The 26,296-nt window shown below is 58.8% G+C and overlaps 1 protein-coding gene across 1 annotated transcript; it reads right to left on the bottom strand.

Annotated features, from left to right (window-relative positions):
* Positions 1-3,132: 3,132 nt before the first annotated feature.
* Positions 3,133-16,562, bottom strand: FIBCD1 (fibrinogen C domain containing 1). Its single transcript, XM_062505709.1, has 7 exons — positions 16,491-16,562; positions 11,096-11,572; positions 10,011-10,170; positions 9,182-9,318; positions 4,003-4,099; positions 3,633-3,812; positions 3,133-3,392 (listed from the first exon to the last, which is right to left on the bottom strand). The coding sequence occupies exons 1-7, from the start codon at positions 16,560-16,562 to the stop codon at positions 3,133-3,135; spliced, it is 1,383 nt and encodes a 460-aa protein (XP_062361693.1).
* Positions 16,563-26,296: the final 9,734 nt, after the last annotated feature.

The raw sequence follows: 26,296 nt of genomic DNA, 5'->3' as shown, positions 1-26,296 counted from the left end.
TAGCTGCCTCATTTGGAGGAGCAGCTGGGAGCTGGCCTTGTGTCCCTGGCAGCTGTCAGCGATGCTGCTGGGATGGAGGGTCTCATTTGGGGGCCCAAGTGTGTCCCCTTCCCCTGGTTGGTGTGTCCTTGTGTGCAGCTCTTGGGGGTCCCACACATACGTTTGTGTGCACAGGCACCACTGGAGACTCCTGCACCCCTAAACCCAGCCAGGGCCCGGCCCAACATGGACATGTCCAAGTGCTCCCAACCCCCCTGGTCAACACACACAGCCACCAGTGCTGGAACATTGTCCCCAAGGCACCCTGCTGTCCCCTCCAAGTCTGTCCTGGGCTGTGGTGGTGGATGTGAGGTGGGCAGCAGGGAGGGACTGGGGGCATCGCTCTGTGCTCTGTCCATTGGGGCAGGGAGCAGGACCCCTTGGAACAGACACCTGCAACCCTTTCAGCCCCAGGGCCACCCCAAGGTCCTGCAGGGACCCCTGGGAAGCCTCCTCAGCCCCCTGGGTCTCCCAAGCCCTTGTTTTGCAGAGTGGTTTCACTGTGATGGGCAAGTTCCCAAGGATGCTGTGCCATGAGCCTGGCATGGGGAAGGAGCTGTCCCCCCAGCACAGCAAGGGGATTCAATGTCACTCCCTTTGCTGTCACCACAGCAGGGTGGTGTCTCTGGCCGTGTCCCCACGCTGTCACACGGTGGGTTACGATGAGATCCTTTTATTAAGGAGTTTAGAAAGTCCACATGTACAGCATTGGACACACTCACACACAACCTAGACTTCACAGCACTGCTACACACCACAGCCTGGCCCAGGGCTTCTCTGGGAATGTTCATGGCCACATCTCAGACCCCCAGTCACCCCTGCCCCCCTCTTCCCAGGGAGGTGTCACCACGGGAGGGTTTAACCTAATCCAGGGTCATGGAGCAATGTGTGAGCTCTTGGGAATAATCCTGGGAAATCCTGCGTCTTTGCATGGATTAAATACCCCTCCTGCAAGTCAAAACACAGTCTCTGGGATTCCTGGGTGACACAGGCAATTACACAAGGGTGTGCTACCAACAAACCAACGGACAGTGTTCCCTCCCATCATGGCAGAATGCCAGTGGAGGGGTCTGGGGGGGATGAGCCTTCCCACCTGGCACATGGTTCCATGTGCATTACTGCCCAAAGCATCAGAAAACCCAGCTATAGCTAATCCACCAAAATAACTGACTGAAAAGTAAAGATAGGTGCAGGCAGGACCCTTTCCGGAAAGGTCCTGTGGAATACAGGAAGCTCCTTGGAAGCTGTCAGGGCTCCTTCAGTTATGCTGAGAAATTCCACTGCTGAGTTCCCCCAGTTCCCATCGCTCCAGAAAGCCAGCCTGACCAGCTGCCCTGGGCATGGATGGAATGTTAGAGCTGAATGCCCTTCACTCAGAGCTCCTCTTCATCTGAGGGCTCTGAAGAATCTCTCTGGCAGAGTAAAAATCTGATGTGATCCCAATGCGTCTTTTGTCCATTTCTCTGTCAGGACAGACAGACAGAGACTCACCCGGTAGGTGAGAGAGCTTGTCCAGCAGCACAAGATCTGAGGTGGGGAAGGCTTAAAATAAGAAGAATCACAGAGGGAAGTATAAACCTGGCTCAGTTGGGAAGCTGAGCCTTTGATCTCCCCATGCTTTAAGCTCCCCTGGAAATGGAGACTGCAGGAGTCTTCCTCCTCTCCTCAGTCCATCCATCTGCCTGATGGTGTTTCCTGGGGCCAGGGTTCTGCTGTACCACAGGCAGAAAATTATGTAAAGGGTGACAGGGTTCCATCTGACCCCTCCCCTCCTGGTCCAGAGTCTGCTCACATTTGGTTCTTGTTTTTTTTTGGACAAAATCCCCCATTTGAGTCCTTACAGGGAGCCAGCAGGAGACATCAGTCCCACACCCCATGGCAGCTCTTGCTTGGGCTGGCTGGTGCTGCTGCTGGGTTATCAGGACCCTGCAGATGCTAAGCCCCACTCGGGGCTTCTTTTTTGCAAAACCTTAATGGGATTTGAGGAAATGAAAGGCTTTGGATATCTGCAGGTGCCGAGCCAGTGCTGCAGCTCAGCCGGGGTGAAAATGAATGTGGGTGCCCAGGCCAGCAGTGAGCAGAGGGGACTCACTGGGAGATGTGGCTGAGCTGCTCAAAGGGTTTGGGGAAAGGTCACAGCTCTTGGATGGCAAAAGTCCTATGTGAATCCCACTGGGTCTGGTTGGAAGGGAGGGGCTGTGAAATTCAGGCAGAGCTGTGCTGGGAAGTGAGCCTTCCTCGCCTCCTCCTCTTCCTTGTTGCGCTCCCTGTTTGCCCAGCACTGCCAAAACAGCTCAGTGCCATGCTCGGTTCTGGGTGTGTGTCCTTGCAGCACTGTTCTGGCTCACTTCAGGGTGTCCTGAACTGCTGGGAGTCTCCAGGAGTCAGGACAGGAACAACAGGGACTAAGGAGCTGGTGGTGGTCCCTCCCCAGCTGCGTTGCTCTTGCAGAGGCAGAGGAGAGTGTTCTGCAGTCCAGAGAAGGAATTGCTGGCACGGTCAGGCTGAGCCCTCCCCATCACCAGTAGCACCATGGGGGGAGCTGGAGCAGTGGAGCAGCAGCCTCATCCCAGTTGTGGGGGTTTGGGGGGCCCTGGGGTTCCCCATGAGAAGTGCCCCCAGTCCCTTGCCAGCTTGGAAAGACCACTGCCAGGTGTCAGTGCCCAGAGCAGAGGTGACCAGAGGTGCTCAGCCTGCCTGGGCTGCTGCATCCCTCCCTCCCTCCCTCCTTCCTTCCCTCCAGGCAGCCCCTTTCCATCCTTGTGGGACCCTGCTGGACACCTCTGCCCAAATACCTGCACCCTTCTGCCCCCAGCCACGAGCACAGGCCGTGGGTCACACTCGGGCCAGGACACTCGTTCTGGCTGCAGAGGAGCCACGGCAGTGGGAAGCAAAGGTCTGGCAATGTCTGCGGGTGCCAATGAGCCAAAGTCACCCTCACTGGCAGTAGGTGCTCCCCAGGGGCCCCTCAGAGGGGGGCAAGCCCTCAGAGAGGATGGGGAGGATGGCAACTGAGAGAATGGGTCTGCAGGGTGGTGGGCAAGGGCAGGGGACTGGACACGGTGTGGGGTGAGGAGAGGCTCGTGCCATCAGCTAATTCTCCTCCCGGATGGGTCGGATCTTCATCTCGGTGAACTTGAGGGAATACTGCCAGCCGGTCCAGGAGGACCACTCGATGCCGTCGGCGTAGGAGCTGTGGTGGCCCCTGAGGTACTGCCCGTTGAGGTTGGAGGTGTGGCAGTTGCGGTACCACCAGGCACCGTGGTAGAAAGAGGCGCAGTTGTTCTCCGAGTGGTCGTTGTCCAGGTCCTTGGTGGTGAACTTCATCCCGTTGTGCTTCAGGAAGGAGTCACCTGTCCCAGGGGAAAGGAGTCCTGATTGGTCCCTGCCCCGTGGGGCTCCTCTGGGCACCCCAGTGGGGCTCCTTCGATGTGGCTCCTCCAGCAGATGTCCAACCTCACCCCACCTCCATCTCCCCGAGGCTGCAGGGATGCAGCCGCTGCTGCTGCCAGGGGACACTGGAACACCCCAACAAGAGGGTTTGGGGTCTGTGGGCTCCCCCTGGCCGTGGGCCCACGTGTGTCCCCCCATACCTGCTGTCCCTGAGTAGTCGGCGATGGTGATGGGGTACCCGTCCTCCTCGGGGTCGACAGAGAAGAGCCCCACCCCGAAGCTGCCGTAGTGGGCGAAGGCGGTGCCGTTGTCAAAGTCCTCCAGGTCGATGCGGAGCTCGTAGCTGCCCTGCACCGTCAGCAGGTGGATCCTCTTCAGCCCTGCAGAGAGAAAGGGGTGAGTGTGGGGATCCCGTGGTGGCCAGGGGTCCAGCCCCTCCCTACCTGCCCAGCCCATCACTCTCAGGACACGGGTGCTGTCCAGAGGGGTCTCAGTGTCCCCTCCATCGCAAAGGAGACCCCAGATCCCCGCGGGGGAGTGCAGGCTTGGAGCACTGCCAGCCCCACACACCTAACCAGTGCTCTCCTGTCAGCTTCCCGAAGCCGTCCCGGTAGGCTTCCCAGCCACGGAAGAAGTTCACAGAGCCGTCCTCCCGCCGCTGGAACACCTGGGGAGACACCAAGAGCATCAGCGGTGGGGCTGCTCCCAGCCTGCCTGCCCCAGGCAGCCCCTCTGCTCCCCACCGTGCTGCCCACCTCTCCCTGCCACTGCCTAATTAGACACCGGCACAAATTAAACCCTGTCGGCTTAGTGATTACACAGGGATGCTGAGGAGAGGTCCCCTGGGAAATGCTGGATCGTTGCCTGCCGGCTCCTGGGTGTGGGTGAGGCGGTTCAGGTAGAACCCTTGGCAGGATCCCCTGTCTGGAAATGTGAGCAGAGCTCAGGAAATCGCCGGGTGTCCCTGGAGCACTGGACACCCTGCAGCTGCCAAACAGAGGGGTCTGCTACTGCACAGGAGAGCAGAGACACGGACGGTGTGACCCGAGCTCTGTCCTGCAGCACCTGCTGCCCAGGCCTCTGTGAGCTCTCCTGCCAACAGTGGGTGCTCAGAGCTGTGTAAAAATCCAGTGGCTGATTTCTTCATCCTGGATCTCCTTGCTCTCCTGGGCAGGCACCCCATCATGAAGCATCATCTCTGTGACAGCCTCATTAGTTTCTCAGAGAAATTAACTGTGGGGCAGTGACTGTCCTGACCCCAGCAGAACCCCCAGATCCCAGCCAGATCCCAGGGCTCAATGCAGCTTTTCTGCTCGGAGCCTTTCCCTTTTCCTCTCCCATCTGCTTAACAGCGTGTGTGCCCTGTGTGTTTCATCCCCTTTTATCCATAGTTTTGGGTTTGATTTATTGACAGCGATCCAGAAAATGCTGCTTCATGCCCGACCATTTGAACTTAATTAAGCCTCCAGCCCTGGATTAATTGCATTAAAGTTGGCTGAGCAAGCCTGCCCCACTCCCACAGTGCTCCACGCTCCTGAGGCCGTGGTGGGGACAGCTGGGACACTTGGTGATTTAGGCAGAGCCCTCCCGGGCTCTGGCAGCCCAGGGGTCAGAGGACCCCATCCTTAGAGCTGGGTTGTGTTGCCAAGCTGAGCCTCCAACATCCCAGGATTGGGGAATGTGGATGAGCCCTGAAGTCAGCTGGGAAGCCACCACGCTTTGCTCCCCCTGGCTGCTTCTGCCCTCCTGCACAGGTTTTTATCCTGGCATGTGAAGCAGAACAACCTTGTGAACCTCTCCCTGGTTTGTCCTTCCCCCAGATGGGCGTTTTTGGGGCTGTGTGTGCTGGCTGAGGCTCCGGCACACTCCTGGGCACGGCACAGCTCTGATCCTGCTGTACTTACCTTCTAGAATTAGAGCCTTAATTTTTATCCCTGCGTTGAGTACTTGAGAAGCTGTGGTTAAGCCCATTTTAAGGGGCTTTCTTCAGGCTTGCTGGGAAAGGGGGACAGCGTGGCTGGACAGGGGCCTGAAGCTGATTTTCCCCAGCCAACATCAGCTCTGCGGGGAAGGTGGTGGAAGCAGCACCAGTGCTCCCTCTTAATCGGCTTTGACCCACGGTTGTAAATAGGCCAATTGCCTGGGTGGTGCCCAGGGAAGTGTGTGGGACAGGGCTCCACTGCCTGAGCCTTGACACAGCTCGGGAATCACCCCAGGAGAAGCCTTCAGTGCCCCACTCCCCACCAGGCTCAGCCCCAAGAGGGCTTGAACCAGGTCGGTTGCTGGTGAATGCTGCAGGTGCTGTGTCCTCCTGAGTCTCCTGCTCCATCCTCATCATCCCACATGCACAGTCCCTTCTGTGCCTCTTTTGTGCACCCACCATGTGCAGGCAGGGCTGTGGGAGCCTCCTGATCACCCTCAGAGAGTGCTGGATGCACCAGTGACCCGCAGGCTCATCGTGCTCCTAGCCCTGCCTCGCTGCTCTTCTCCTCATCATCAAATATGCATCACCCCCTCTTAAGCAAAAAGGATTTCCCTCCCTTCTTTAAAGGCAAGGCTGAAATATTTATCTCCCTCATTCTCTGCCTCCCCCAGTTGCCCTTGTGGGGCAAGGACAGGCTCTGGCAAAGCCACAAGCCCAGAAAAATGGGTTAAAAGCAGAGAAAAGTGGGAGCACCAACCTGTGCCGCCGTGGCACTGGCAGCTTCCTCTCCCTCAGCTCCACCAAACACCTGGTGGGCTTGAAACTCCTCGGTCTGTGGACATGCTCAGCCATCACTTCACCACCACCACCACAGTGCTCAGGCTCCTGATCCAGTATTGGCAGCTATGGCACAGACCCCACAGCCCTGTCCCCAAGGTGTCTCTGAGCCCTGCCACAGCAGGGAGACCATCTTCGGGCTCAGCAAGGGAGAGAACTGAGCACTGCAGAGCCAGTCTCCAGGAAGTGCCAGTCCCATGGGACAGCCTGTGAACACCACAGCTGGCAGCCCTGCCCATCCCAGGAGCCGTTCCTGCCTGGTCCTGCCACCAGAATTGTCTCCTCCCGGTTTGTGGTGGCACATGAACCACATCCTTTGGAAAAGCACGTGTTTCTCCGGGCTCCTCTCACCCCCTGCCTGCAGTTTACCCCACCCAGCCCAGTGTCTGCTCAGCCCCCATCCCTCTCCAGGTCCCCTCCAGCAGGGGATGACCAGGCTGGTGAAGCTGTCCCCACCAGGGTCCCAGCACTGCAGGCACCCTTGGAGCTGGAAACTGTCACTTAATGTTACCACAGCCCTTTTCTTCTGCATTCTTTGCCTTTTCCACCATTTTCCAATAAATGCTGCACATGGAGATGATGCTGATGCACACAGAGCACTGTTGCTTATGAAACGGAGGTGCTGATCCCAGGGGATTTTGCCCCAGACAAGGAGAAATGGAGGTCCAGGGGCAGTGGGAAGAAGGTGGGGCATTTGCAAAGACATTATGAAGACAACATCAAATGAAAAGGCAACTATTTGAGCCCTCCTGGGATGCTGAGCATCCCTTTTTTTTACCCATTATTACTTTAAGGAAGTGCCAGAGGTGAGTGCCAAGGGGGGAGCTGGGCTGGGCAGTCACAGAGCAGTCACTGCAATCACAGTCAGTGCTGGGCACAGGATTTGGATGCTCCCATCAGCACCGGCGAGCACTGACCCAGATCCCAGGACCAACACATGGCCTTGCTGCCGGTGGGCAGCACCGAGAGGGGACAAAGCAGCCGTGCCTTGCTCAGCCTTCCCGAGAACGGGGACAGGGAGCAAGCAGGACCCTGCCCCTGTGGATCATGCTATGGGGACAGTGAGCTCTTCCCCTGGTCCCTGTGGCCTCTAAGCGGTCCAGGCAGGCTAAAGCTGAGCTCAGCAGTTCCCAAGCTCCAGAGTCAAAATTGATTCAGCTGCTGCCATCGCTTCCACCCACCCACCCACATGCAAATAAACCCAAATGTCAGGAGTAATCCAGAGAGGAGGAGGGAAGGGAAGGGAAGGGAAGGGAAGGGAAGGGAAGGGAAGGGAAGGGAAGGGAAGGGAAGGGAAGGGAAGGGAAGGGAAGGGAAGGGAAGGGAAGGGAAGGGAAGGGAAGGGAAGGGAAGGGAAGGGAAGGGAAGGGAAGGGAAGGGAAGGGAAGGGAAGGGAAGGGAAAGGAAGGGAAAGGAAAGGAAAGGAAAGGAAAGGAAAGGAAAGGAAAGGAAAGGAAAGGAAAGGAAAGGAAAGGAAAGGAAAGGAAAGGAAAGGAAAGGAAAGGAAAGGTTCCAGGCTCTGCACCACGGCACCCAGCCGTGTCATGGATTACCTGGAGCCTGGATGAGCCAGTGCCCCCACACCCCCAGCCCCTGGGAGATGGCTGAGACAGTCCCTGCACCCAAGGGACTGGAGGCACGTTTGGGACCCTCTACTGCACAGCAGCCCCAAGAAACAAGAACCTAGGGTGTGCACCCTCTACACAGCTCTGGCTGTCTCTGTGCCACTGGGATCCAGCCCCTGGTTTGGCTCCTCACCCCAGCAAGGCAGGGCAGAGCCGAGGTGTCTGCGCCACTCCACTGCCATCCCCTCCCCTCCCCAGCCCAGCCCGAGCCCTCCCGCCTGCAGCAGCTTTAAATAAGCCTCTGAGTGTCTCGCTAATCACCTTGGGCTGCTCTTCAGGCTTGGCTGGGGCTGGTGGAGGATGTGCAGACTGTGCACGGGGTTTGCAAGGACCCTCCGCACCCTGAAGAGCCAGAAGGGTCCCCCTCTCCCCTCTGTATGCCTCTAAGAGCTGAGGTCCCCGGGCTGTGCTGTGCCTCAGTTTCCCCACTGGAGCTGCTGGTACGACCCGGACACCACAGGTTCCTCCTTCCCAGGGTGGGCTCTCAGAGGTTGAAGGCTCATCAGTCCCAGAGGGCAGGGGGGCTAAGCTCCCTCCTGGCCCTGCTCAAAGCTGCTTAGGGGAATCATCAGATCGTGGGGATTTGTTTCCTAGAGCGTCCAGCTGGAGGGGTGCTGGCCAGCTCAGCTCACCCAGCATGTCCTCAGGGCAGAAGCTGCCTGCTCACCCCTCCTGGTGAGACCCCATCGCCTCCTGGGACCCCCTCTCTGTCCTACTGGCACCCCAAGTGATGTCCTCCAGGGCAGGGGGAGCTGCTTAAACCCAGCTGATCCCTGGGGCAGGGGGGCTCCATGCTGGGGGCTGGCAGTGCCATGTTCCCCCATCCCCCTGCCCTCATTACTGTGATTACAGGGCCATCGCAGCCTCTGTGGCCAAGTGAATCAGACAGGGAGAGAAACAACAGAGCATCCGAGGTGCCCCAGGCACCCCAGCCTTGGATGAGGCCAAATGTCCGGGTTTGGGGTCTGCCCTGAGCCCCAGCACCAGCTCACTGGGTCCACAAGGCAAAGCACAGCCACATGCCCCATGGCACAGCAGCAGCCACACTGTACCCCAACTGTACCTCAACCCTGCTGAGAAGGCAAAATTCCAGTGGTGGCATCCAACTCCCTGCCTGAAACCCCCCTGCAGCTCCAGCCAAGCTCCCCAGAGCAGGGCAGGCACTGGGCTCCAGCTCAGGGTTCTGGCTGGCACCACTGGGAAGCTCTGGGTGCACAGCCAGGCCCCCTTGACATTTATTGCCCACGCTGATGACACATCCAAGTGTTAAAAGTGACATCTCCCACCCCCAGCACCCTGGCACAGGGCCAGCCCGTGGCCAGGGGTGGCATCACCCAGGGTCCCCAGCATGGTGGCAGCTCACCGTCCAGCCACCCCCGTCCGTCGTCATGTCGCAGTAGACCTGGAAGCCATCGGGATAGTGTGTGGGGAAGATGGAGTAAATCCCATCTTCTTGCTGTCCACTCACATAGATGTCAAAGCAGTCTCGGGGCCGGGAGCCTGCAGCACAGCATTGGGATGGGGTAGGACAAAGGGAAAGCTGGTTAATTAACGATCTAATTTAATGTCTTGCCATTTCTTCCAGGCTCCCAGCCTTGCTTCCAGCTCTGGTTGCCAGCTTGGTGCTGCTTTGCTCTTTCCCTCCCTTCTCTGATGTTCGGGGTGAGCAGTGCCAAGGGGGATGCCCCCACCCAATGTGGGGGTAGGGAGTGACCCCATGTCCCTGAATGATGGCAAGGGCAAGATGGGGACAAGGGAGAGCCAATGGATGCCCAGGGAGGCTCTGGGAACGGGTTCCCAGCTCCAGGACAGACTTGCTCAACTGCATCTCAACCCAACGCTGAGGACTGTGACTGTTTATGCCGAGCCCCTGCAGGGCCACCCCCCACACCTGATGCAGGTGAATGCTCTGCCTGTGCCCCCTGCTATGCTCTGCAGGGATCAGATGGGTTTGCAGGGGTGTGAAGGGGCACTGGGGCTGGTTTATGGACGACTGGGGGCTGCACGGTGAAAACTCCCCCTTCCAGGACACACCTTTTCCATCTCCTTCCTTCTCCACCTCCTTGCCAGCCCCTGCACTGCATTAAATCATTCTCCAGGATGGTTTGTCCCATCCTGGGTGGTTTTCTCCCTCCCACGAGCAGCCCCAGGCACATCCCTCTCCCCAGGGACTGACAGGGATGCAGGCTCACCGTTGGAGCAGCCCCGGGGCCGTGCTCCCCTGGCAGGGGCTCGCTGCAGGTCAGCCTTGAGCCGGGGCCGGGCCCCTCCACGCTCCTTCTGCAGCGTGTCCAGGACGTCACTGACAGAGCTCACCAGCCGAGCCATGTTGGTCTGGCTCTCCGAGAGCAGCTGTGGGCAGGGGACACATGGGGGGACATGGAATTGTGGTTAAATTTTTACATCCCTTCCACATCCCACCCCTTTGACCACTCTGCCTACTCCCACTGCTCAGCAATGCCAGGGTATGGGCTGGTGGGGACATAAATCCACAGCAGATCCCATAAAACATCTCTGTTGCTTTTTTTTGGCAGGAGTCAGGGTCCAGAGAAGCACCTTTTGCCACCAGGGAGGAGAAATCCCCAAACCTGGGTGCATTGGTGCTGCCACCCCATGGGATAAAGAACATCTCTGGGCAAAGGACAGGATGACGGGGGCGGCAGGAATAGCCGTGTCCTGAGGCAGCCGCCAGCTCTTCATCGTCCCCCGAGGTGACCCAGGCTGGGGCAGTGACACGGGCTGGCTGTGGCAGAGCAGCACAATGGGGAGCAAAGTGAAGCAGTGAGAAACAAACAGCTCTGGGCAGAAGGAGTTGAGTACCAGGAGGGTCAGGCGTGGAGCATCCAGCCATGCCCTGGATCTTGCTACAACACCTGGAAGACCCCTGGCGTACCCAGGTAAGGACTTCAACACAGCTGATTGGCTGGAAAACTTTGGAGACTGTAAAGAGTGGGGAGCTGATTGCTGCTTGAACTGCCCTTGAGAAGGTTCTGTGTTGTGCTTGGCTCTGACTGGAGCTCCCAAACTGGACCTGGAGCCGGGATACCCACAAGGTGGGAGGTGCACACCTGGCTCACTGGCACTGGGGCGGTTTGGCAGGTAGACACTTCCTAACTTCCAATTCCCAAGCACTTGCCTTCAACCTCAGCTCCTTCTCCCGGAGCTCTTCCCTGGATGCTGTGGGCAGGGGCTGCAAGCAGCCATGCCCCACAGGGACACTGGAACAGGGATTTCTATCCCCAGGGAGCCCTGCCTGGCACTGCCAACCCTGGCTGACCTGGATGAGCCTGCCCTGCTCTCCCTGCAGGGCGCTGAGCTCCTGCCCCATGGCGCTGTGCCCCTTCTTGAGGCCGTCGCAGTCGGCGCGCAGCTGCACGGCGTGGCTCAGCAGCTTGGCCACCTCGTCCGCCACTGTGACCAGCAGGGCTTTCTGCTGGCCCTTGGTGGCCTTGGCCTCGGCATCGTGGTCGGTGACGGCGCGCAGCAGCGAGGTCTGCAGCCCCTCCATGCGGCCCAGGGTGCCGGCAGCGCTGGGGCAGTTGGGGTCGATGAAGATGTTGATGCGGGAGCTGTCGGCCTTCTCGATGGTCACCAGAGCGTTGGCTTCCTCGGGGTTGGTGCTGATGACGGGGGGCGACTCGGTGACGGGCGTGTGGTAGTGGTTCATGAAGAGGATGGCCCCCGTGACTGTCACCGCCAGGAGGACGGCCACCGAGAGCAGGACGGTGCACAGGATGTACCCACAGCTCATCCTCTGTGGGCAGAGACACAGACGCACCATCAGCACCCCTCTGGACAGCCCCATCCCACGCCCCTTCATCCCAGAGGTAGGCTCAGACCCGCACGGGCTTTGGGGGTCTGGCAATTACATTGGCCATAGGGTTGGTGGTGGGGACCCCAGGGAGCCCTGCGGCTGTGCCAGGGACAGGGAGGCCACGGGCGAACACGGAGTGAGCAGAGAGCTAAACCCGCCTGGGAGCGGGGTATGAAATAATAACGAGAGCCAAGGCACGGCAGCCGCCGGCTCCCGCTGGCATGTTTTATTTACGGCGGTGATCCTCGGCTGGAGCAGCCCTGGCTCCCCTGGAGATGCATGTGGGGCTCTCTGCTGCCCTGGGCACAAATGCGGGGAGAAAAAGGGAAAACTCCTCGTGTGCCTCACAGCAGGGACCGCAGGGAGAGCAGCAAGGGCAGCTGTGGTCAGTGCTGGGGTCACGTTGCCCTGGGTACTGTGGTGACCTGCTCTGCATTGGGCATCTCCCAGCTATGGCAGGCAACATATCTCCATCCCCTTTGTCACCCCATTTCCTTCTGGAGGGGGGCAGAGCTTCTCCCAAAGCCCTTGGATCAGTCCCAGAGCCTCCTGGCAAGGGAGAGTTGCTGTGGGAAAGGTCTCTGACCCCCGCCCCCCCCAGCCCCTCTGGCAGCTCTGCTGCTGTTCAGACCCATCAGCTCAGGCCGTGGGACCTGCTCCATGCCCACCAAGAGCCTTTTCTGCCTGCAAAGCCTGAAGTGCCAGCACGGGCAGTGCAGAGTGAGTGAGCTGCCACCCGATCCCGTCAGCTCCCGGTCCCTCCCCACCTCCCCTCCTCGTTACACCTGCAGGACAGAGGCTGTGATTTTCCCCTGACCCTGGCCACGGCTGTCACAAGGAATTGCAGGGCTGGCAGCAAACTGCAGATTCAGAGAGACAAAGACTACTTTCCCCAGAAACGAGGAGAAAATTGCTGCATCTGCAAAGATTTCCCAGGCCCTGTCCCCTCCCGTGCACATCTATCTGGAGTGACACCTTCCTTCAAGCACCCTTCATTTCATTCCCGATCACGCAACCATTTGCATTAAGGTGACCCCAGCTGCAGCTGGGCTGGCTGGGGGGCCAAGGATGCCCCACCAGCCCCAGGGCATGCTCTGGTTTCTCCTCCTCTCCATGGAGTGAGGCTGCAGATGCAAACAGCACTGGACTGAATGGGAAGCCACCTGCAGGGACCTCTGTGAGGAGACAGCCCCAGGTTCAGCCCCTCGGTGCTCTTTAAAAGGAGATGTCAAAGGCAATAAGGGAAACTCTGGGCACGCAGGGGTTTGAGGAGTTGGCCTGGTGTGTGTAGACATGGAGCCTTGGTTTGGTGGCTCAGGGGACACCCAGGAGGAGCAGGATGTGGCAGACAGAGGTGGGAGATGCCCATTGCTCAGATCCTTATGTGGACACCCAGGACCTGGGCTCAGCTGGGTTCCTCAGCACCCTGCAAACACAGAAGTGACAGGAGGGGTGGCTGCTGACCAAAGGTCAGTGTCAGGTGGCTTGGGATCTACACGGTGAGCAAGGACCCTGTCCCTGTGGTTGTCCTGGCTGTGACAGCACCCTCATCTCAGGATTTTGTGCCCTCCCATCCTGCTGCTGCTGCTGCTCCCCACAATGCTGATATGCCCAGCTTGAGGGACACATGGAGGAGCTGCAAAGGCCAAGGATCCCCTCTGAGCTGTAAGAGCTCCCAGAACAGAGCCATGAATGGATGATGCTCCGCTTCCCACAGCCACACAAATCCCAACTGGGCTGTAACACGCCAAAATTCCACATCTCTGCCTGGTTGTACCACCACACCAGGAGCTGTATCCAGCTGTTTGCCAGCCTTCAAGCCCCAGAATCACTGCCCTCCCACCAGCAACAGGAATTGGGGGCCAATCCCCTTCCAAAATGATCCCTTCTGCTTGTGACTGCAGGATCCTGAGTGGCGGCAGCTTCATGAGTCCCACGGCATTTTGCTGGCAGGTTGTGTTACCTGGCAACCTGCAATGGGGAGAGGAGGGAAACTCAGCCAGTGGCACCAACAGCGCTCCAGACTGGGGTGGGGGTCCCCCCAAGACCCTCCAGCAAAGCAAAACTGCAGCAACATGCCCAGCTACTGGAGTGGGACCCTGCAGATACCCCCTGCCACACGGTCTTGCCTCATGATCACAGCTCTCATGATCCCTAGGGTTCCTGCTCTCTGTTCCATGGCCTCAAGCTCCTGGAATACTTGCCAAGACTTTCAGACAGCTGTAGGATATCCCCCTGCCCTGGGGACACTTATTGGCATTCCCCTGGGTACATCCATTGGGCTGGAGGTCCCAGTGTCTTTAAATCATTTCTTCCTAAGGAGAGCAGAAACTGTGACACTGAGCAGTGCTTGGGATGAGCATATCTTCATTTGCAAACCTGCTCTGGAGCCTGGGAGGGAGCCCGAGGCAGGATCTAAGGGATGGTTGTGTCCCTGGTGCAAAACTGAGCTGGGCTCTCCGTGCCCTGCACTGGCACAGGCAGGAGGTCTACGCTTGGTCACCCATGGGGGCTGGGTCCGTGGTGAGCCAGCCACATTTCAGGAACAGCTCTGGACCCCATCAGGCCCCAGACTGGCTGTGCTGGGGATGGGGACAAGCAGCTACAGCACTTACAGCCTGCAGGAAGGGAAGGACAGGAGCCAGCTTGTCCCCCGGGCACAAAGAGGTGGCCGGTCCCTGGAGAGCATGGGTGGAGAGTGGTGGCAAGACAGGATGAGCTGTGCCCTGAGAGATGCTCTAAGATGAGGAGGTCCTCTTTGCACCTGCCAAAATCCCTGCTCCTCTCCAGCTCACCAGACAAGCGCTGCTGTGGGATGACAGGCAGAGATCCTGCAGCCTGGCTGCTCTGCCCCTGGGCTGTGCCTTCATCCAGGTAAGAACCAGAACCTGTGTTCTGCTTCCAATGAAAGTGAAACACTGTGGTTTGCATCGCCCAGACTCAGCTGCTGGTGCAAACTTTAGTCCAGTTGTCCCCACTTTCCTGCCGGGGTTCACCCAGCACTGAAGGTGCCCCAGGGCAGCGAGGGTCAGTTCCCCACCCCGAATCCATCGCTCATTCACAGCTGCCTGAGCGGCTCAGTTTGGATCCCCTGCTTCGTCTCCCTCTCCACCCTCCCTGCCCATCCCGCCCCGCTGCTCCGCCTGGCTCAGGGCTGCATTCCCCATCCCCTCGCCCTGGGCCGGGGCTGTGTCCCTGCCGCTCCCAGAGCCAGCGCCGCGCTCCTCCGGCTCCCCTCGGGCACGGAGCAGCTGAACTGAATCCCGCTCCCGTTTTCCTGCTGTCCTCAGTCACCCAGAGCCTGCCTGCGACCGCTCCCACGGCACGCCACACTCTGCGGATCGGGAAGAAGAGAGGGGAGAGGACGAGAAGGATGGGATTCCACCGGAGCCGGCTCTGGGTGAGCACGCAGGCGGGCTGGGATGGGATTCCACCGGAGCTTGCGGGAGCTGGGATCGCAGCACCGGCTGCACGGCAAACTCTGCGCATCCTTTGGAACCCACCGTGAACCATCCAGCCCCGCACTTTGTCCAGACCCCCACGGTTGGTGGGGCTGGATCCATCCTGTCCGGCTCGCCCTCGGGACCACGGGGGGCACAAAAGCGGGGGGATGGCAGCTCCAAACGGGTGGCACTGCTCGAATCCCTGCGTGCAGGGGCTGCGCACAGACAGGGTGCTCTGCCAGGGAGGGGAGGGCAGGCTGGTTTCTGTCTCGGGGGGTCAGGGGTGCGCAGTCCCTCTCCAGTGAGGCTCGGAAGCTGCTCAGCATGGAGAGGCTGACCGGAGAGAAGAGGAGCGGGGAAGGGTGCGCCGGAGGGAGAAGTCGGGCAGAAGCCCCTCTCCTGACTCCTGCGGGTGTCAGGGGACAGGGAAGTGGCGGACCTGGGGTCGAGCGTGTCTCAAGGCTGCTCTCCCCGTCCTTGCCCATTTCCTGGATGCCGAGGAAGGGCAGCACTGCCAGCTCTTGGCTCCTTCCCTTCACTCACAGGCTGGCTGGAGATTTGCTGTCCTCCAGCTCTTCCCAGACACGTTTGCCCGTAACTCCGCACTCCTTCCCACCCTGCCTGCACTCAGCGTGCATCCATGCCTGTGCCTATCCCTAGAAGCGTCCAGGCGCCAGGCTGGATGGGGGTTTGAGCAACCCGGTCTAGTGGAAGGTGTCCCTGCCCGTGGCAGGAGTGTTGGAACTGGATAATCTTTAATGTCCCTTCCAAGGCGAACCATCCTGATCTTCCCGGGCTCCCTACCTGCTCGGCTGTACTCGGTGGCTGGCGGCCGGCCACGCCGGGCTGTTGGTGCTGGCACACGTGTAGCGGGATGTGCAAACAGGCTCCGGCACGTGCCGGATCCCCCGCCTGTCACCGCAGGCTCTGCCGCCGCTCCACCGCACCCCGCCGCAACGCCGGCCTCCCCCCAAAAACCAGCGAGGCTCCTGGAGGTTAACAGCGGGTCGAGCGGCCGGGAGCCCCCGAACCGGGAGGGGTGACTCCGGCTGCAGCGCGGAGCTGAGATGCCAAATCCCCTTTAAAGGGTTATTTAAGCAGTTTAGAGCGTGTAGAGGTTCAGCAGAGACGTGTGGCAGCCTCGGAGCATCGCTCGCTGTCCTGCTGGGGCAGCCCCGGGGCTGGGTGGGAACCCTGGCTGCAGGGTAATAAACACATTGATCTTTTTGGGGGGGGGGGGAGGTTGAGGAGATGCAGCCTGCGGGGCTTCTTACGGGAAGGACTGGGGAGCAGCTCGCCACGCTGGGGTGCACCGGGACCAGCAGCTCTCTGGGGACACTGGGGGGTCTCTGGGACCCCCGGGCTGGCTGACCACCCCCCCCCCCCCCCGCCCTCCGCCGCCCCCCGCCCCGTACCTGTGATTTTTCCTGCTGCCCATCCTCAAGTTGCGAGGCTCCTCCCACGGTTTTCCAACGCTCGTTCCCCATCGCGCCTCCAACTTCCAGCCCAAGTAAGTGCCCGGACCCCCCCAAACCCCCCCAAACCTCCTCCCCGGCGGCGCAGCCCCCGGCCCGCCCGCGCTGCCCGGCTGGCCGCGGCGGAGGACGGGCGGCGGCGGCGGCGGCGGAGGAGGAGGAGGAGGAGGAGGGAGGGAGGAAGAGGAGGGAGGGAGGACACGGGCACGGACACGGGGGTGGATCTTCCCTCCCCGCCCGCCCCGATCCCCCCCGGGGCTCCCTCGGCCCCTCTCTGGGCACCCCGCCCGGTGATGCCCTGGGGGATCTCCCCGCTCCCCCCAGCACAGCCCGCAGCCCCCCGGCCGCCCCAGTCATTCCGGACCCGGACCCGAACCCCCTCCCTCCAGCCCCGGGTTCCGCAGCTGCCCAGATGTGGCAGCACAGCTGGAGGAGCGGCAGCAGGTAAGGCGGGGGCTGGTACCAGCGGGATCGGGGGTGCTGCAGGGAACCGGGGGGGAGAGCGGGAGATGCCCCCGGAACCCGCTCACCCCCTTCCTAAAGATACGCCCCTACATCCTCCAGAGCAACACCCCAAGCTGGTGGGGCTCAGTCCCATCGGTGGGCAGGGATGGGCAGGGTGCTGGGCGGGGGGGCGGAGGGGGTGGCATTAGCATCGCCACCCCCTCAAAACCTTTGTGCCCAAGGGTAGCCAGAGGGCTGGGAGGCTCTCTGAGCAAATCCCAGAGCACTGTGGGAAGCTGGTGCTAGCGGGGCCAGGCGACAGCCACCCCCACCCCCGCCAGGGTCACAGCGATGCCCAAACCCCAGCGTTCCCAGCCCAAACCCGTGGTGCTGGCCCTGCGTGCCAGGGCTCCCTCCCGGCCTGATGTGCCGCGGCTCCCGTGTGGATGTGGTTTTCCTTCCCATAGCTTTGCCGCACCTCCCGTAAATCTTTTATTTGCCACTTGTCTGACCTGCGGGCAGGAGCGTAGCTGAGAGGTTCAGAGGAGCATCGTGAGAGCAGCGGTGCTCAGCGCTGCTTCAATCCGGCTGGGGGGAGGCTGAGTTCTGTCTCCAGGCTGAGAATTCCCTGCAAAACCTCCTGGACAGCTCTTAAGCCCCTTGTCCCGCAGCATGAGTCTGTCCCCTGGGCAGGCGGCTTGGTGGTTCCTCCAAACCGCCCTGGGTCTCCGTCCCTGGAGCTCAGCCCCAGTCGGGACCTCCCAGCAGTTCCCTTGTGGCTTCACTGCGGTGGGGGCTGCCTCCCTGTGGGGGCAGGTGTGGCACAGGGGTGGCAGGTTGTACGTGTGGGGGACGAGGGGTTCAAGCAGCTTCTCTGCAGGGCACACACCCTATTTCGGGAAGAACTGGATGCGTGCTGGGCAGGCAAATATTCCCAAAGAGCTCTCTGGGGGCGGGGAGGGAAGCACAGGCGTTGCCTCAAGCCGTGGGTACCGGTGTCTGTGTCTGTGTGTGTGTGGGGGGGGGGGTGTGTGGATTGTCTCCCAGCCAGGTGCAAATCCTGCCTTTGGCTGCAGACATGTTTTGTGTGGATTTACCCGGCGATGCTCGTGGCTGGCAGCCCAGCTCCTTCCCCATGGACGGTTTTCAAGGACTCCCCTTTAGAGCTGAGACCGGCCAGCTCATGCCACTGGTGCTCGGTGTGCCCGCACCAGGCGGGATCAGCTCCCCGCTCCACTCGCCCGTGCTGGAAGCAGGAGGCGCTGGCCCCCGGGAAGCTGTTTAAGCTGAACTCCGAACAATAAAAACTTATCATTAAAAAGAAATGCATCTTGGCTTCATGTGGCCTGGCAGCGCGGGGAGGAGTGATTCAGTGGCTTGTCAGCCCTGGGCGTTAGGCACGCCGAGCTGCACAACTGGACACTCTCCAAGTCCAGCAACTCATTTTCTGCAGATGGAGCCGGGACCGTGCAGCGAGCTGACGGTTAATTTGCAATCCAACATACCTTGACATAACCCACAGCCGAATCGTGGAGGTGGTGCAGGATGGGATGCTTGGGAGCCTGCTGGCCGGGCTGTGCCAGCGGGGCTGGTCCCTCACAGCCCTGCCACGTGTGGGGTGTCCCCACACATGTCCCCACCCTGACACAGGGTGCAGGTGCACGGTCCGGCTCCTCCCTGTCCCGGTGCTGCTCCCATTTGCCGGTCTACAAGCAGTGCACTGAGAGGGATGGAGGTTGCCTCCCTGGCAGAGGGGTCCGTGTTTTTGGGAGCTTGAGTGATGCTCAGGGTGAGCCTTGCACTGCCCAGCGGGGACACTGGCCTGGCTCATCACTGACTTACGTTGAGCCGTGTCACCTCCTGTCACCTGTCATAGGGTCCGGCTGTATCTGTTGGACTGGGGACATGAGTAGGGGTGTCCATGGCCAGCTGAGGCCCGTGGCCCCACAGACCTGGACCCACAATCCACAGGCTGTGCCGGGAGGGATTGGGTGCTCAAAGTGCGCCTTGTCTTGGGCACGGATGGGCACGGACCCTCCGCCGGGGCTGACAGGGGAGGGGGTGAGGAGGAGCTCTGCCAGGATCGATCGGCATCGGAGAGGATGATTCATGTCTCAGGCTGTGGCCCGAGGGCAAAAACGGGGAGAGGTTTGATGTGAGGATGCCGGGAGGCTGCGGGTCCTGCTGGGAATTGCGGCTCCTGGCAGCATTTCCCCTCCCGAAGCCGCCTCTGCCCGCACTGCCCCGGGGTCCCGGCTTGGCCTGGGAGAAGAACACGACTGAAGCAATGCAGGATCAGACCCAAACTCTAAACAGAGTATTTTTAAAACATTTCAGACACTGTCTTCTACACTGTGGTCCAAGACGGCGAGCAGAGTTGCGGTGGGGGTGTCGGCAGAAGCTGGGCTGGGGTCAGCTCTGTGCCCCCCGTGGGGACAGGACATTACAGAGAGCGGGACACCACAAGACAGGACTCGGTGGCACTTTACCCTCCTTGGTGTGTTCAGCCACACTTGGTGCGCATCCCCAGGATGCCAGGGGCCAGACCAGGTGAGAGCACCGCTGGGTCCAGCCCAGAGAGAGAGAAGGACTGTCCGAGACAGGCGGCCGGGGCTGGGGAAAGGTTGTGGGGGGACACCGAGCCCTCCCCCAGGAACAGAGTGTGCTTTCCTTGGCAGGGAGGCACGGGAGGCAGAGCCGTCGCTGCACACGCACGGCGTCAGACATCATCACCATATTAATAATGAAAGGGCAGCTCCTTCAAAGCTCTCCATCCCTGCGCCGGCGAGAGCGCAGAATGCAGAGGAGGTGCGTGAGCCTCATCCCAAGCAGCCGTGGGGAGAGCGCTGCGGTGCCCGGATGGTCCTTGCTGGTCCTTCACCAGGCCACTGACCTGCAGTGGCAAAAAACCCTCCCGGGTCCCCGCTGGGTGCTCTCCCTGCTGCGAGTTCGGTGCCCTGGGGGTCCCTGCACAGGAGCAGGGCAGCCCACGGTGTGCCCAGCTCCTGTTCCCAACACTGCCCTGTGCAGGTTCCCCTGGCCCACTCGTTCAGCAGGAAAGGCAGTTTTGGCTGCCAGGGAAGGAGCCTCTCTCCCAAGGGCTGAGTGCTCTGTCTATGGCTGAGTGACACGGCAGGACACCGCTCACTGTGTCAGGGCCTTTTTGTTCCACGGGAGGAATCGATGGCTCAGACAATGAGACAAACCACCCACAAAGAGGTCTTGGGCTGCAGCCCACACGGGGTCAGGGGCATCACTTCTGCTCTTCTCCCTGCAATATATTTGGGTTTCTAAAAACCCTCATTTATCACCCCTGTTTTGTATAGAGAATCCCCAGTCCCCTGGTTGTACTCTGTGAGGGTCTCAGCAGGACCAGACCATGGGCTGAGCACCTTTTCTCCTCTCCCCCCTCTGCCAAATCCTCTCCTCCACTTTTGTCCCTCTCAGAGGTCCAGAGCTGGGAGGGATTTTCTTCAGATGCCATGGTCTGGGGAGAAAAGAATAGAACCCTCTGTGCCAGGTGGAGATGGAGCACCCCACGCCCACCCTGCACCCATCCCATCCCCACCCGATGCCCACAGGCTCTCCCTGGCACCCTGAGTGTTTCAGAGGGTCCCACCCTGCAGCAGTGTCCCAGAGGGGTGGGTGCTGCTCTGTCCCCCCCAGCTCTTCCCAGCTCTTTCTCAAGCTTTTTTTTCCTCCTCCCTCCAAACACAACAAAAGCCCCAAATCCCTCGCAAATGAGAAACCTCTTTTTGTTCCTCTTTTCCCTTTGCTTTCTACCACAGCAGAGTATTGATTGGAGCTGATGTGCTGTAATCCGCTGTTTCTGTGAAAAGTTGGCATCTCAGAATCCCTGGAGGGGCCGGATCCTGCCCTGATGTGAGTTTTGCTCCTCTGCCAGGTTTGTGGATAGCAGGAAAGCTACATCCATCCCCATCCCATCCCATCCCATCCCATCCCATCCCATCCCATCCCATCCCATCCCATCCCATCCCATCCCATCCCATCCCCATCCCATCCCATCCCATCCCATCCCATCCCATCCCTCTGTCCCATCTCTGCAAATCCAGGGGCTGTACTCTTGGTGAGAGGGTCATCATGAGCAGTTGATGAGTGGGAAAAGGCTCTGGTTTGGAGCAGAGCCAGGTCAGATCCCACTGGCATGGATATCCAGGGTGCTGGGCTTCTGAAGGAGCCCTCCTGTCCTTTTCAAAAGGCAGGGGATGGTGACAGGGGGGGCATTGGTGCTGGTGAGAGGGGCTGGTTGGGGGGAGGGGGTCAGCAGGGATCTCCAGAAAGGAACAATTCAGTTTCCTGACAGCCAAGGAAGGCTGTGGACAGATAGGGCTGACCCCAGCCTGAGAGGGGCTCACTCTGGGGTGCACAGCTGCCTCTGTGGGTCTGGGCCCTGGCTGGAGACCCCCCCTGTGCCCACCCACCCACCCCGCTCCACCGTGCTGCCACTCCACTTAATGATGGCAAATGGGCTGGAGAGCTGGAAAGTGAGGGGAAAGAAACCCAGCCAAAAATCGCCAAAAAACACAGGGAAGATTTTAATTTAAAACCTTTTCCCACATGGAGAGCAGCAGCCTGGGCCATCTGGAGGAGCATATGCAGGTGAGGGGGGGCAGTGGTGTCTCCTCCAGCTCCCTCACTCTCAGCAGCCTCCAAAAAGGGCTTTGGGTTGGTAAAAACTAAACCTGGGGTGGAGCCTGGGTACCCCAATCCCAAACATCAGCCTGGGGGAGCCCAGCTTTCCCTCCTGAGCTACCAAGACCTCTCTGTTTAATTGCTGTATTTTCTGCAAAAGTGATGATGAATCCCAAAGCAAACTACAATAGCAGCCGAGTTTATTGCGAGAGATTAATTCAGCAGTTTAATTGAAACCACAGGAGCAGGATGGGAAAGCATCAGTGTGGGGCTGGCAGGGGGGGGTCAGGGTCAGCTCTGCTCAGCACCCACATCCACCCCTAGCCCCGGCAGTCAACGATGCCCAAATTAGCAGATTTACTCCTCAGAGGACTCCTCCATTGGCTGAGCATCACATCCAGCATCCCAAAGCCCCAAGTCTCCTAGCAACTCCCCAGCACTGCCTGTGCCCACCCACTAACCCCTTCCCAAGCCCCCCCCACGCTGTGTGGAGCACCCGGTGCCTTGAAGGCGTCGCTGCCACACTGGGTGGGAGCAGGGATTTATACAGCAAATAAATCTGCAGGATGCTGGAAGGAAGCTCAGGATGCTCGGCTGGGTGGGAGAACTGAGCTGGGATGATTAGCCAAGACTGAGAGTGTTTGATTCCAGGTGGCACAGGGAAAACCTCAGGTTTATGTGTTGGTGGCTTGGTTTCTAAATATCATGTTAGTTTTGAAGGTTTTGTCCTCCTGAGTTGTGGAGATGCTGGGAAAAGGTCAGGGAACCCCCAAATCCTGACCAGCCCATGCAGCTCCCAGCTGGTATCAGCATCAGGAGAGGCTGAGCACAAGCCAGTCTCTTCCTCCAGTTTCAACAGTAAATCAATGACACAGTTTCTTTGAGGATAGGATGGAAGGGAAATTTTCAAGGAAAATGGCGTTGAAAGTGTAAAATCACAGCAGGACACGGTGTGATGGCCAGGCCTGGGCTGAAAGAAGTGGGGCTGCTCCGTGATGGTTTTTTTGGATGGGATGTCCAATGCTTCCCTGGTTTTGCCTCTAGAGATCAGAAAGCAGGAAACCAGGATTGGAAAAAATAGTGGGGTTTATGGTTGAAAAATAACACCTGACGTGGAAAAAGCCCAAACAAGTTTGTTTGGGGTTTTTTTTTTTTGTAAACTGTCTTAATATATATAGACTGGGAAATGTGTCCAAAGATTATGTGCCATTGAAAAGGATAAATCACTTCTCTCACTTTAATGTGCTTTGTTGGGTTTTATCAGAAACGTTGTCATAAAATTACCAAATTGAATTTTTAAATGGGGGGGGAGAGGGGATATCTCGAGGGTTTGTTCTTGCTTCTCTCTTCTTATTGCCAAATAAAATACAATTAAAGCAACATTTTCTATGCCAGCCAGCAAAGCTAACATCGCTTTTCTGACGGCACTTTTTTTCTGTCAGCCAATGAAAATAAATGGTGCAGGATTACCAGGGAGCATCCAGCCTCCGTGGCTGGAGGGGGATGAGGAGCAGCAGGCATTCCAGTTTGAAACAGAAGGATTTTATTCCCGCGGTAAGTGGAAATCTCCAGGGATGTTTCCCACGGAGCTCTCTGCCGCCGCCTGGAGCGAGGCTTCGCCTTTCCTTTGCTCTCCCAGTTCCCACCAGTGCTTCCCAGTCTAACCCAGTCCTTGGCACAGCCGCTATCCGGGAGTGCCAAATTAACTTGGGACCCCCGGCAGCACTTTTGGGGTAACCCCAAGGGAAGTCACCGTGGGTCCGGTCCCCCGTGGGGCTCATTCCCATGCCGGGGGCTCATTCCCTCTGCCGGGGGCTACCGGCGGCTCAGCTGCAGCCTGCACCGAAATCCCCGTGGTAATTGGATGAGGGCACCGGTTTCCATGAGAATATTAAATCAGAGCCCCAGCCCCGATCCGGGGCGACACGCTTGGGAATATAAAGACACGGTAGATCACGTTACAGAGGAGTTATTTTCCTACTTTAAAGTCAAAGGTATCGCAGCAACTTATATTTGTCACAGAACGTATTGGGGCATCTCTGATTGATGGGAGTGGGAGGGAGGGGGGAGGCAGACCCTGGCAGAGGGGCTGAGCACTCACCACTCATCACAACCGTGGGCTCTGGGGGGCTGTGGAAAAGCAGGCTCAGAAAGTTCTTAACTGCTTTCCAAGCCAGATTTTCCCAAGACCCCTGAGAAATCATCTCTGTGATGAGGTGTGAGAGCTCAGCCCCTCTCAGGGGGCAACCCAGGCTGTGACTGTGGCTACAAATCTTTGTGCCAGTGTGGGTGTTCCAGTGCTGCAAAGGTCCTGGATGTTTTGTGGGCAGCATCTCAATGCCACCATCCCAATCTCACTCCCCTTGGGTCCAGGGAGTCACTTAGCAAACAAGGGGCTCCAGTGTCCTCCCAGTTACCAGTTTAGCCAGGTCTCTTGTTGTGGTGACCATCTGGTGGCATCTGCTGTTTCACAGCTGTCACCCACCCTGCTGGGGAAGGCGAAATCCGGGCACCTCATGGATGGGGTGGGCAGGGGTCATGTCCAGGGATCCAGCAGGGGGTTGGGGGCAGCCATGGCAGGAATGGCTCCTGCCACGGTGGGGATGTGGGGATGTGGGGATGTGGGGATGGATGGATGGATGGATGGATGGATGGATGGATGGATGGATGGATGGATGGATGGATGGATGGATGGATGAGCAGATGGACATCTCCCCACCCACAGCACGGAGGCAGAGGGGGCCCAGACAGACAGATACACCTTGTTAGCCAATGGGGTGGCCTCAGGTGATGCTGACAAGCCCATTAAAGGGGTTTATCAAGGGGACCGGGGCTAGCAGGAGGCTGCTGGTTTTATCGGAGATGCTGCTTTTCGGCTGGGAGAACCTAAGCCTCTGCTCATTAATTAGAAAGGCTTTGAGGAGGTTTGTACTGGTTGGCCTCACTTGTGAGCAGCCGTAATATGATGAGTGATTAGGGACTCTGAAGCTTTTTAGCCAGTGTCATTAAGCTGCTGATGAGCTCAGGTGAGTAAAGGTCCTTTTTGGCTGTGCCTGGAACCGGCTGGACCTGCTCTGACCTGGTGCTCCCTCCTGTCATGGTCCCCGACCTCCTGAGCCCAATGCAATGGGTGAAATGTGTGTCCTGGGGACAGTGATGGCTTGGCTGTCACCCTGTGTCCTTGAGTAGGGTCAGTTCTGGAGTAGTTCAGCTCATCAGTGAGATGATGAGCTTGTGGTCATGCACGAGTGAAGCTGAGATGTTCCTATTTTCACTGTCTGCCAGGTATGGAGAGAATTTGGGGATGATTATCTCTGAAAAGGTGACTTTAGACCATTTGTGCATCAGGGAAGAGGACTGTGATGTGTGTTCTGACAACTGCTTTGGGAGAGAGCTCCTGTCCCTGTTGTGGGCTTTCCCCACTCGTCTGGGTGAAACCTTCTTGCTCAGGGGACATCCTGACAGTGTCACTGTCCCATCCTCCCCTTGCACTTTGAGGACCCCCAAGGGCTGTGGCAGAGCAGAGAGCAAAATCTACTGGATTTTCCCTGCCCTCCCTCATCTTCTCCCATCTGCCTTGGCAAAACTTCCCTCAGCTCAGCAGCACCGTGCCCCGCCGTGGTCTGCCTGGCATCTCCAGCGCTGTATTTACGGCAGTGTTAATTAAATACTTTCCGCAATCAGCGCCACGCATGACCCTGCTCCCCGAGCTGTGCTGGGCTGTAATGTGCCATCAGCGAGTGAGAACATGACTGCTGCCATCCCAGGGAATTTCTAATAGAGATTTACTCATCCCAGGCCTCTCGTTTCTCCATTTTGTGACATTTTGCAAAGTTCAGGTTTACAAAATAAGCCAGCGCACACGAGAGATGCTCCAGCCATTATTTACACTGCGTGTTCGGTTTCCCATTACACTGAAGATGGGGTCTTCACTCTGTGGTCAGCAGAATTAGGGGGTGTGCTGGCAGCTACCCTTTCCTCCTGTCTGTCCAAGTGGCTGCTGTTTGTGACAAAGAGCACCCCATCACCCCAGCTGTCCCCACTCGCAGGGCTGTGCATGCCGGGAGAGCAGCACAGAGTTATTTGTGCTTATTGAAATGCTCGTGGCATCCTGCAGCTCAACCTGCTGTAACCCTTGCTCCAGTCCCGGGGCGAGGGATGGAGTGGGAGAGGGAACCAGCCACAGTGTCAGGGAGGGCCAGGTATGACTGCTGTGGTTTTGGGCTGTGATTTGGGATGCTTTGCTCTGATTTTAAAAATAAGCCTGTGCTGAAAGCTGGAGGAGAGCATGGAGGCAGCAGGCTGCCAGCAGAATCCTGTTACTGTGCCACAGCCTCCAGGTCTCAGCTACGGGCAGAAAAGCCATTTTTGGCACATTGCTGGTGGTAGGAGCTGCCTGTTCCAGGAAGGAGAGGCAGTGTGTGTGCTGAAACACTGGCAGGTGTCTGTTCCAGAGGCTTGGCCCCCACGGCACAAGGTGGTGGTCAGTGCCTTTTTGACCCTCTGACACTTAACCTGTGACCAGCTCCTGTGGGTGGTGGGGCCTGGGACAAGCCACCAAGCTGGGTGGCAAAACCTTCTCCTCCTCTCCCTCAGGGTGGAGCTGGCCATCCTGTCTTCCCCTTCCTCCAGCACGGTCAGCTCATCCC

This window comes from Cinclus cinclus, chromosome 19, assembly GCF_963662255.1.
Source record: "Cinclus cinclus chromosome 19, bCinCin1.1, whole genome shotgun sequence".
Lineage (NCBI taxonomy): Eukaryota > Metazoa > Chordata > Aves > Passeriformes > Cinclidae > Cinclus > Cinclus cinclus.
This window is presented reverse-complemented; position numbering and strand designations above follow the sequence as displayed.

Bases quoted from the DNA above. Each gene is read 5' to 3' on its own strand.
- FIBCD1 (XM_062505709.1), bottom strand. From the start codon at position 16,562: ATGGGGAACGAGCGTTGGAAAACCGTGGGAGGAGCCTCGCAACTTGAG. The intron at 10,171-11,095 runs GTCAGCCAGGGT...CCCTGCCCACAG, and splicing joins AGCAGGGCAGGCTCATCCAG to CTGCTCTCGGAGAGCCAGAC. The intron at 9,319-10,010 runs GTGAGCCTGCAT...GCTGTGCTGCAG, and splicing joins GCCCCGGGGCTGCTCCAACG to GCTCCCGGCCCCGAGACTGC.